Genomic DNA, 11,219 nt, shown 5'->3' with positions numbered 1-11,219 from the left:
ATTAATGAATGATAAGTATATTATAAATGTTTATGCATCATCATTTTACTTATCAAATGTGTGTGTGTAATGAAAAGAGGGAGATAGAGGATCTCCTTGTAAAAATGCCTTCGTTTCTTTCTCTTTCTAGTTCATGGCATTCGTTGTCGTATTAGTTATACATTCGAGTAAACGTCATAAAAGGCGTAAAAAAAACATCATTTCTTTACAAATCTTGTGATCATACCTTCTCTCTTTCCTTGTTCATACATACAAAGAACATGCCGTTCTTTACAAATCTTGTGTAAGAGTGCATGTAGCAGACAACACGACGACTATCCAAGAAAATAAACGAGAGGGCTCGAATTTATGATTCGTTTATAGGGAAGTATTGGTGACCTCTTACAGAGAAACTTGTAAATAGTGATGATTTTCAGATAGAAGTTAGTAGGAAAAAAAAAACTTGGCTGGAGATTAAAAGTGAAAGATCTTGATTTGTTAACATCCACACAAACTAATATACATCTTTTTATCTCCAGTCTCTGTTACACTTGTTGCTTAAAACCTGTGGTTTGTTTTTATAGGTTTCCAAAAAAAAAAAAAAAAACTGATGAAAACTTTAAATAACAGATTTACTTCCTTTCCAGTTGTGTGTTCAATATAGGCTATAAACCCAAGTTTGGGTAAAAATTTAACCTAATCTTTAACCCTGATCACCTATCAATAAGAAAGTGATAACACACCCATATTAATATGATGATGATAATAATAATAACAATACAGCCACAAACTTAAAAAAGAAACACTACTATAATAGGCAAAAAAAAAGTTAAAAATTCGTTTACTCAGAATCTGAGCCATTAGAGTTAGAGCCATGTCGAACGTTTCTCGTTTGTGACTTTGACGGTTTCATAGATGATTCACCTTCAAAAAAGATAACCTGGGCTTTGGATAACCTCTCCTCCAGTTCCTCTGTGCTAAAATCATCGGTTCCACCAAGCTCATCGAATCCCACCTGCATGTCATTTCAGAAAACATGAACCACATATGAATATGAATAGGAATAAGAATACAGAGTGCATAGGGTTTTGATGAGACATACCACATAATCATCCACCTTGGCGTTTTTTATAAGAGCGATTGTTGGAAGAACAACAATCTTTAGCTTCTCTGCCAAGAACGGGCTTTTCTCTGCTTGAATCTTTATGAATCGGGTCTCGATGTGCTGCTTCGCCAATATGCTCAAGTGTTTGTCCACTACCTGCAGTTAAGAAGGCGCATTATGTGAATATACAATAACCTCCATCTAAACCTAAAATTTAAATATAAATACTTGTATTTATTTTAATATACAATAACCTCCATCTTAACCTAAAAGCTATATGCAAAACCTCCTGATACACAAAACCTGCCCAGGTATGAGAAACGTGCCTCAAGCCCTTTTTACCTGCGCCTTGTCGCCTCAACCATAACCATAGAGCCTTGCACCTCAGGTGCGCTTATTTTAACTACGCCTTATACGGGCTCACTTTAGTGATTGCACTAGATTGAACCTCAGAGAGACATCAGCAAACAGAAATTTTATTCAAGTTAAACACTTCTAACTATGATAGGTGATAGGTCTAGTAAGTTTTGGTATTTCACATTACCCCTCTCACCATACCCAAGATTCCTTATCAAACATTTAAACCTACAACATCCAAGTAATTTCTTCATCTTACTTCACAAGACACACATGAACATCGTAGGTTAGTAAATCCTAATCCAAAGTACTCATGGTTGTAAACATCGCTGGCGCTAGTCGGTCAGTGGGGTACCGTCAAGGGATTGGTAGAGATTCATTAGATTTATTTATATGTAATTTATATATACATTTGTGTGTGTGTCTATATATAAAAGAAACTTAAAAAATCTAAACATTAACATATTTGACTGATATTGACAAATTTTGACCATATTTGACCAAGTTTGACCTTTGACCAACTAATTGACCGACTAGGCCAAAATCGTGGTGGACTACGTCTGATAAGCGCCTAGGTGCCGATTAATCGGCTGCCTAGGCCGAGTTTTACATCACTGAAAGTACTTTAGATCCTAGAAAAAAAAATCACATTAAAATGATCATAGCTAACAATTAAAATCCTAATGTAGTGCTCATTTTTGCAATTCACCTATACCTGCAATCATAATTGTTGTCAATAGCGGCTATAGCGAGCGCTATGTAGCGAAGCGACCAAGTGTCGCTATTTGGGTCATAGCAACCAATAGCGTGACGGTTAGTTTTTTTTTTTTTTGATGTAAATAGCAATTAGATATAGCTATGCGTGACAGTTAGTTTTTTTTTTTTGATGTAAATAGCAATTAGATATAGCTATAAAATAGCTGGATTTATAGGTTTTTGTTAAATATACATGTAAAATAGCATATATACCAAGGTATTTTGATATAATATACATATAAAAATTTTCAAAATTCTTTTTCTAGTATATTGCTATATATAAAATAGCGGTCGCTATTTGTTGCTATTCGCTATTAACAACTATGTTTGCAATAAAAAATAGAGACGCATAAATGTCATCAAGACCCTAAATCATTATACTTGTGGCAGACTGGTTTCTTCAGAACTAGACCTGGCAAAACAAGCCCATCCATTCCATTTTAGGTTGATATGGCTATTTTAAATTTTAAGATGGATTAAAATGGGCCAAACAAAATTAGTCACTAGGTTAGGATGGGTTATGAAGTGGTGGATAAAAAAAAGAGTAGGTCAGGATGGGTATGAGATAAAATCACCAAACTAATTACAACTCGTAGATATCTATTCACAACTGTGACTTCACCAATCGCCGCTGTAGTACTCTCCCGTCGTTTTTCGTTTAAAAATAATGAAAAATTTAAAAATAATAAAAAAAAAACTAATAATAATCAAAGAAATTCTAAAAAAAATTAAAAGATTCAAAAAATTGTAAAAATTCAAAAAAAAATAAGAAAAATTCAAAAAATAAAAAAATTTATACAAAAATAAATAAAACATCTAAAAAATCCTAAAATTCAAAAAAATCTAAAAAAACCAAAAAAAAATGAAAAAAAATCTAAAATATAGAAAATTCTAAAAAATATTAAAAAGTACTAATAAAATAAAAAATTAAAAAAAATTAAAAAAAAGTCAAAAAAAAAACAAAAAATTGTAAAAAAGTTAAAAAATCTAAAAATCCAAAAAAACAAAAAACTCTAAAAATTTTAAAAATTTGTAAAAAATAAAAAATAAAAAATAATTTAAAAAATCAAAAAGATAATTTTTTTTTGAAATTTATAGAATAGTTTTTATTTTAAGAATTTTTTATTTTTTAGAATTTTTTTGATTTTAAGAATTTTTTTGATTTTTTAGAATTTTTTTACTTTTTAGAAATTTTTGACAAAAATACCCACATGCAAGTCACATGATCAGATTTAACAAAAAAATCTAACTGGGTTAGGGTTAAAGGACAAAACGTGTAACAAAATTCCCTATAAAGGGCAAAACCAGTCAAAATTCGTTGAAAATGACACCGCCTGAAAAAGGGTATCAAGATAAAGGACAACGTATAATTTTTCCTTTAAATTATTATTATTATAATTGTTAGTTTGAGGATCCTGTAAAAAGGATATTTTCGTGAGAAGTGTGAGAAGGCATAAGAATTGACATGTATGCATCATGTAAAAAGGATATTACAAGAACCTCACCCATAATTGTTGTTGTTGTTGTTATTATTATTATTATTATTATTATTATCCCACATATTCAAAATTACAAAATCAATCCGTGTAATACACGGGGTTTTAACCTAGTAACTAATATTCTGTAGGGATGTATGACAGATTATATTTTGAAAAACTATATTATTAAAACGGGTTCGGGCCAGTCTCGCACGTTTAGCTAAACTGATTATTTTTTATTCATTTAATTTCAGTCCTTTTTCTAGTTTCCTCAAAAGTTATTTAAGCGCTATATTTTCGTTAGTTTTTTTCCAAGTTCGTCGAAGATTTGTGACTTTTTTCCCAAACTAGTTTTGGTGGATAAAATATTTACCAAAATAGTGTTCATTGAAAAGTATTTACCAAAATGGTGTTTCTTGATTATTTTGTGTGTCTTTTCTTTTTAACCAACATATTAAACGTTTATAATATTTCTATTAAGTTAATGAAGTGTATATTTTTTTATTCTTTAATAATTTATATTTTTTAACAAATCTAATATTTTTTTATTTCTCTGATCAACTTTTTATACTTTTTTTTAGTAATAACTCTTTTGGGGAAAAGATCAAATAGGAAGTTAATTTTGGCTAGGAAGGATAGGAAGCCATAGAATTATGACATGTGGCAACATTTAAAATAATGAAAAAGGGTATTTTAGTCAATCCAACTCCTTCTTCTTCCTTTTTCAAAACCCAGTAACTTCAAAACCCACCATTTTCAAAACCCACCATCTTCAACCATTTCTTCACTTTCTATCTCAATAATCACTATATTATAGTACGATTTTCATCACCAATCAATGATACAAAACCCGATCAACGTGTTCTTCAGCTTTTTTCGAAGAAAACCCAGTTTAATTTCATTCAAAATCTCGTTTTTTCTGGTGATTTTGAAGATAATCACTCGATTTGTTCGATTCAATCGCTGATAAGTGTTTCTATCATTCAAATTTCGTCAATTGATGAAGAAACCGGGCTTCGATCCATGTAAGAAATTCTTTAATTTCATTTTCGCGATCTGGGTTTTTATTTAGTCATTGCGTTTTACGATCTTGGCGGGGGTCCGGGGGCGGCAGCCCCTGGTAGCGGGGTCCCAGGGGCGGCAGCCCCTGGCGGGGTCCAAGGGGCAGAGAGTTTTAATTTTCCATCAGAAAAATTAATTTTCCAGAATTTCTGTACTAAAAACGCATCAGAAAAATTAATTTTCCAGAAATTGGCTCATTTCGAAGACAGTTATTCGTAGACAATTCAGACAGTTCACAGACAATTCACAAACAGTTCACAAACAGTTTTATGTGTCCATTGCGTTTTAGAAATAAGATAGTTTTATGTGTTTTCTAGCTATTGAGTTTTAGAAAAAACACATTTTTAAGTATCTTTAGTCATTGCGTTTTAGGTAAAACACATTTTTAGGTGTTTTCAGTCCATTGCGTTTTACAGAGAACACTTTCTTTTGTTTTTTTAGGTCATTGCGTTTTAGAAAACAGACATTGTTAAGTGTTTTCTGGCCATTGCGTTTTACAAATAAAACATTTCTTTGTGTTTTCTGGCCATTGCGTTTTAGGTAAAACACCTTTTTATGTGTTTTTTGTGCATTACGTTTTAGGTAAAACACTTTTTTATGTGTTTTCTGGCCATTGCGTTTTACAAATAAGACATTTCTTTGTGTTTTCTGACCATTGCGTTTTACAAATAAGTCATTTCTTTGTGTTTTTGGTGCATTGCGTTTTAGAAAAATGTCATTTTTAGGTTTTTTCTTCATTGCGTTTTACGTAACTGGTGGTTTTTCTATTGCGTTTTACGCAACTGGGTTTAAAAAAAAAATTTTTAATATAGCAATAGTATACTCGTTTTAAAGATAAAAAAACGTTCGTTTTTTTGGTGCAATTTTTATAAAAAAATAATGTCGTATGAAAGAGTTATTAACGTTTAAAAAATGGGGGGGAATTGGAGGAGAGAGAAACTATTGGCTTGGATTGACTAGAATGCCCTTGAACAAACTCACGCGCCTCTTTTCTTCCTTTCAATTTCCCTGATTTAATCTTAGCCCTTGATTAACTTAATGGATGGTCAAGATCACTTCCTAGTCTTCCTAGCCAAATAAACTTCTTATTGTATCTCCACCCAACTCTTTTAAAAAAACATATTAGTTTTCTTTTTCTTTTCCTATAAAATTTAAATTATTATCTATTTTTGTGTACTTATTTTACACCTTTTTTTTAAACAAGAATGCCCTTGTACACCTTTTTTTTTTACTTTAATAGTAGTTCAAGACTAATCCAAGTTATTATTAATACTATGATTATTTTATTAATATTAAAATATAACTTACTAGTTACTAGGCACTGTAGTGCGCCATGAATTTCAAAAACAGTAAACCAAAACAGAAATGGGTATCGAGCTGCAATTTGTAAATAAAATTTTAGTTATAATTTGTAATAGTCTCTCGATCATTTCTCTTATATGAATTCCCGGTAAATCATTAAACTGTAATAACGTAACCTATATTTAAAAATTAAAAAGTATATTGATTGATTGAAAAAAATATCAATCATTAAAGAATTAAAAAAATAGATACTTGATTAGATTAATAGAAATTAAAAGTTTAATATTTTGGTTAAAAAGAAAAGGCAGATATAAAATAAATAAGAAACACTATTTTAGTAAATAGTTTTCAAAGAACACCATTTTAGTAAATATTTTTTTCACCAACACTAGTTTAGGAAAAAAAACTCGAAGATTTGGTGCATCTCCATTATTATGGAAACTTTGGACTTCATTAATTAATATTATTTAGAGTGAATTTCAAGGATTGTCCTTTATCTTTATACTCATTTTCAGGCGCTGTCCTTTATGTTCAAAATTGACGAGTTTTGTCCTTTATGTTTTCATATCATACACGTTTTGTCCTTTAGGCCTAACCCAGTTAGTTTTTTCAGGTAAATTTGGTCATGTGCTTTGCACATGAGGACATTTTTGTCAATTCAAAGGTAAGTTCAACAAGAGATTTACAGCTCAAAGCTTCTTCAATCTTTGAATTGACAAAAATGTCCTCATATGCGAAGCACATGACCAAATTTAACTAAAAAAACTAACTGGGTTAGGCCTAAAGGACAAAACGTGAATGATATGAAAACATAAAGGACAAAACTCGTCAATTCTGAACATAAAGGACAGCGCCTGAAAATGGGTATAAAGATAAAGGACAATCCTTGAAATTCACTCTATTATTTATAAGTATTTCGCAGGAGATTTTTTCCAAATCTAAACCTCTTCTTTATTAATTAATTAATATTATTTATAAGTATTATCCTCTTCTTTATTTCACCTAAACCTCACCGAGTTCTGTTCGCATCTGAATTACGCGGGAGATTTTTTCCAAATCTCTCTCTGTATCCTCTTCTTTATTTCACCTGAACCTCACCGAGTTCTGAATTACACAAGTTATCAGGTAATTTACAGCTTTATGTTCTAGATCTATGACAAATTCAGCTTTTATGTACAACAATTTAGGTTCACAATGTTCCAATTTAGTTGCATTTGTATGTTTTAGTCAATGTTTTATATTCCGGTTGAAACCGGCCGGTAATACCGTTTATACCGGCTGCCGGGGTCTTGGCCTGCACGAAACAGGCCGGTAATTTGGTGGAACGAACCGCCGGTAGTTTGGGTTGTACCGTTTATACCGCTATACCGGTACCGGTGCAAAGACTACTTCAATATCCGACGATGGACTGGTTTGATATTAACTGGAGAAGAAGGTGAAATTAAAAAAAATATAATTTTTAGACAAAGTACACCTTGATTGAAATTAATATAATATTATTATTTTTCTATTACTTTATTGATATTCATTCACTGCTTCTGTGTTTTATTCAATATTTTGTTTTTACATTATAGTTTTTTAAATATATAAAGCACAGTTGAGTTGTATAATAAAGTTGTGTTGGATTATTTTTTGAGTTGAAGTTGTATTTTATGCAATTATAGGGGTAATTAGTTAACCCGGTTAAACCGTCCGGTATAACCTGGTTCAACCGATTGAACCATTTATAAGCTTAATCCAGTATGGTTAAAATACCTGTTTTTAAAACATTGTATACTGTATTCAATTTGTAGTTGAACGATTGAAATTGCCGGAATCAAGAGATATACCATGAGAAATGGAGATTTTATGCAAAACAATTTAGGTTTATATGGTTTTAATTTACGGCAATACATATGAATTTCTTTGAGTTGCATTTGTATGTTTTAGTTGAATTCAAAACCCTAAGTAAACTTCTGGATAGATTATGTGTTGTTGAATTGCAATTTTTTCACAAATTATTCGCTTATTGATGTATAAATTGTATTCAATTTGCAGTTTAAACGATTAAAAATGCCGGAATCAAGAGACAGATTATCTAGGCCAAACAATGACATTGCAGAAATGTACAGTCGTCGTCAAATGGCAGTAGAAAGGGGTGTTAGCCGGACTCCTTTTCGGTGGGGGGCGACACCGTTGACTGGTGACGGTTCGGGTCAACGGATCGGTGAGGCTGTTGGTACTACAACGGCAATCAGAGGAGGTGGTAGTGGAAGAGGGCTTTTTGGAACGCCAGTGACTGTTAATAGGCGCGGAGGCCAGAGTCAGACCACGCCGCCGGCTGGTAGTGTTCGGAGAGGCCGAGGCGGACACTCTAGTGTTTTACCTGCTGCTGGGTATCCACGCACTCCTCTTGGTGATATCACTCATGTCTTTCGGGTATGATGTTTGTTAGTTTTGATCTAATTATGTTCAATTAGTATAATTTGGTTCTTGGTTGTTACTTGTTGTGCATTTTTGATATCGAACGAGTCTTTCTTGATCAACAATATTAATATTAGTCTTATTGTGTTCAATTAGTTTAAGTAGGCTCTTGATTATTACTTATTGTGCATTTCGGATATTGAATTAGTCTTTCTTGATCAATAATGTTAATTTGTTTATCAACATGTTATATAGGCGGTTGAAAGAAGAAGAGAGCATTTGGGAGATGGTGAAGGGTCAACTTTGGGGAGTCCAATCCCAACGAATCAGACTGCTGGCCGACAACAATCATTGTCGGGTGTTCAGCTTGAGCATGAGGTTTCTGTTGTGACACCGAAGCCGAAATTAGCATACAAGACGTATAAACCTTCAACACTGGGAAATATTCCAATCATGTTAACCACCATTGCGAATAAAGTTTGAAGGGGACTCAGAGTTGTTAACACCTCAGAAGAAGCTGCTAGACTCAATAGAATTGCTTGAGAAGGTGGTGAGGGAGGAGTTGAAAAGATTAAGGAGAACACCTGCTGCTAAAAAGGCTGAGTGGGAGAAGAAGGTGAGAACTCTGATGTCGATGAGGTGATTAAATCGGATGTTTTTGACTTTTTGTGTCAATTTCAAGGCACACTGTGGTGATAGGATCACATTTTTTACTTATATAACTTTTTTGTTAATTCTCATAGCATCAGTCACCTAAAATTAAAGAAAAAAGAGCCACTATATATGGTTTAATATATAAATAACCTATATCTACAACCTAAAATGCACAAAACATTCCCCGTACGAAAGCAGCGCCTCAAGACTGTGCTGTGCCTAATACGGACTTTATGTGCGCTTTTTGCGCCTCAAGTCCACAGGCCAATGCGATTTTTAAACCAAGTTCAGGGCTCATATAGGGTCTCCCTCCCCATAGCTACAAACAATTACTTCTGGCCCCTAACTACATGAGGATATTTGTTTCTTAAGTAACAGATATTGAAATGAGAAAACATAAAAACAAAAGACTGACCTTGCAGGGCCAATTCTCGCGATAAAAATGACAAACAACACGATCACTAGCCTTAACAATAGCAAAAAAATCCTTCTCAGAGAAAATCTCCGTATACTCTCCGTGACCTAACGATATCCAACGGCTCCGTTTCTCCGCCATTTTCTTCATCTGCTGCAGCCTGCGTTCTCTCAGCACCTCAATATCGTCCAGATCTAGCTTTTCTAGGGCTGCGATTTCATCGTCGATTTTTTCTTCTACAGCTTTTGCTACTGTCAGCACTTGTTGTTCCAAGATCTGCAAATTGAATTTGAAATTGAAATTGAAATTGAGATTGTGTGTGTGGTTAGTTGTGTTATGGATGATTTAGATTCAAGGAGTGGTGATGGTTGCGTACCTCTTGAACCTTGTGCTCCATTGCACTTGATTTTGAACGGAAAATTGATTGGAGATTTGAGATCTGGTGGTGATGAACAAAGTGTGTGTGTGTGTGTGTCTGTGTTTGAATTTGGGAATTGTTGTGATGATTATTGGACAATTGGGCCGGGCTAAAATTTTATTATTGGATTGGAGTATCAGTCACGTATGGGCTTAGTCCAATAAGAAAAAATGTTCGAATTTTAATTATATAAATAAGCTACTACTAGTAACAAGGCCCGTGCGTGTTGCGGCGCGGGTACAACACAAAAATCGAATAATTAGTCCAAACGTTATGTGATGCGTTAACCATTCGAACGCGCATTTCAACGTATCCGATTAAACTCAATGTAACATATATAAGTATTCCGATTGAATCAAAACATAAAATAAATCGAATTTATACTGTACAATCATAGCGTATTATATGGTATTAATTAGGGCTTTTAAAAAAGGAGAAAAACCACAATTTGACTCCACTCATTTCGGAACAAAATTTACGAAAGGCACATAAAATAAGCATAAAAATGTATTATATTTGACCTGGCTCGTTTCCCAAAAAAGTTTACGTCGAAACCTAGATCAACTCGAACTAACAAAAACACATACATAAAAATATGCACGTAAAAATGGTTTTTCTTAACGAACACGCATTATATTTGACCTGACTCGTTTCCGGAAACAATTAACGTCGAAACATAGACACACTCAAATTTATACCGACACGTACGTAAAAATGTGAATGTAAGAAAGTAATTAGCAAAAGAGATTAACAAACGAAAGTTATTTAGAGAAAATTAATTTAGTAAAAAGCCATGGGCTAAAAATGCCAATTGCTAAAGTAGAGGATATTAAAATGAAGAAAGGACTAAAATTGCCAAGTCCAAAAGTTGAAGGGCCAACCAAAGCCGGTGGAAAATTCCACCGACTTCGGTTTTTAGTAAAAATGGTTTTTCTAAATGAACACGTGACCTGACTCGTTTTCGAAAACAATTTACGTCGAAACATAGACATACTCAAATTTATACCGACACGTACATAAAAATATGAATGTAAAAAATGTAATTAACAAAAGAGATTAACGAACGAAAGTTATTTAGAGAAAATTAATTTAGTAAAAAGCAGGGGCTAAAAATGCCAATTGCAAAAGTAGATGATATTAAAAATGAAGAAAGGACGAAAATTACCAAGTCCAAAAGTTGAAGGGCAAACCAAAGCCGGTGGAAAATTCCACCGACTTTGGTTTTTAAGATAGATGGAATGTGGATGGGATCGGAGATCTGATGAAGCAAGTGTGTAAAGAGGTGCAAAA

At 32.9% G+C, this 11,219-nt stretch overlaps 1 protein-coding gene across 1 annotated transcript; it reads right to left on the bottom strand.

Annotated features, from left to right (window-relative positions):
• Positions 1 to 676: 676 nt before the first annotated feature.
• LOC110898941 (thioredoxin domain-containing protein 9 homolog) lies at positions 677 to 10,047 on the bottom strand. The gene is made up of 4 exons (XM_022145791.2): positions 9,888 to 10,047; positions 9,512 to 9,787; positions 1,082 to 1,240; positions 677 to 994 (listed from the first exon to the last, which is right to left on the bottom strand). Exons 1-4 carry the CDS (start codon positions 9,906 to 9,908, stop codon positions 821 to 823), a joined length of 630 nt encoding a protein of 209 aa, XP_022001483.1. The 5' UTR covers positions 9,909 to 10,047; the 3' UTR covers positions 677 to 820.
• Between the last annotated feature and the right edge of the window lie 1,172 nt (positions 10,048 to 11,219).

This window comes from Helianthus annuus, chromosome 16 (assembly GCF_002127325.2).
Source record: "Helianthus annuus cultivar XRQ/B chromosome 16, HanXRQr2.0-SUNRISE, whole genome shotgun sequence".
Taxonomy (NCBI): Eukaryota; Viridiplantae; Streptophyta; class Magnoliopsida; order Asterales; family Asteraceae; genus Helianthus; species Helianthus annuus.
Note: the sequence above shows the minus strand (reverse complement) of the source record. Positions and strands in the feature narration are given on the sequence as shown.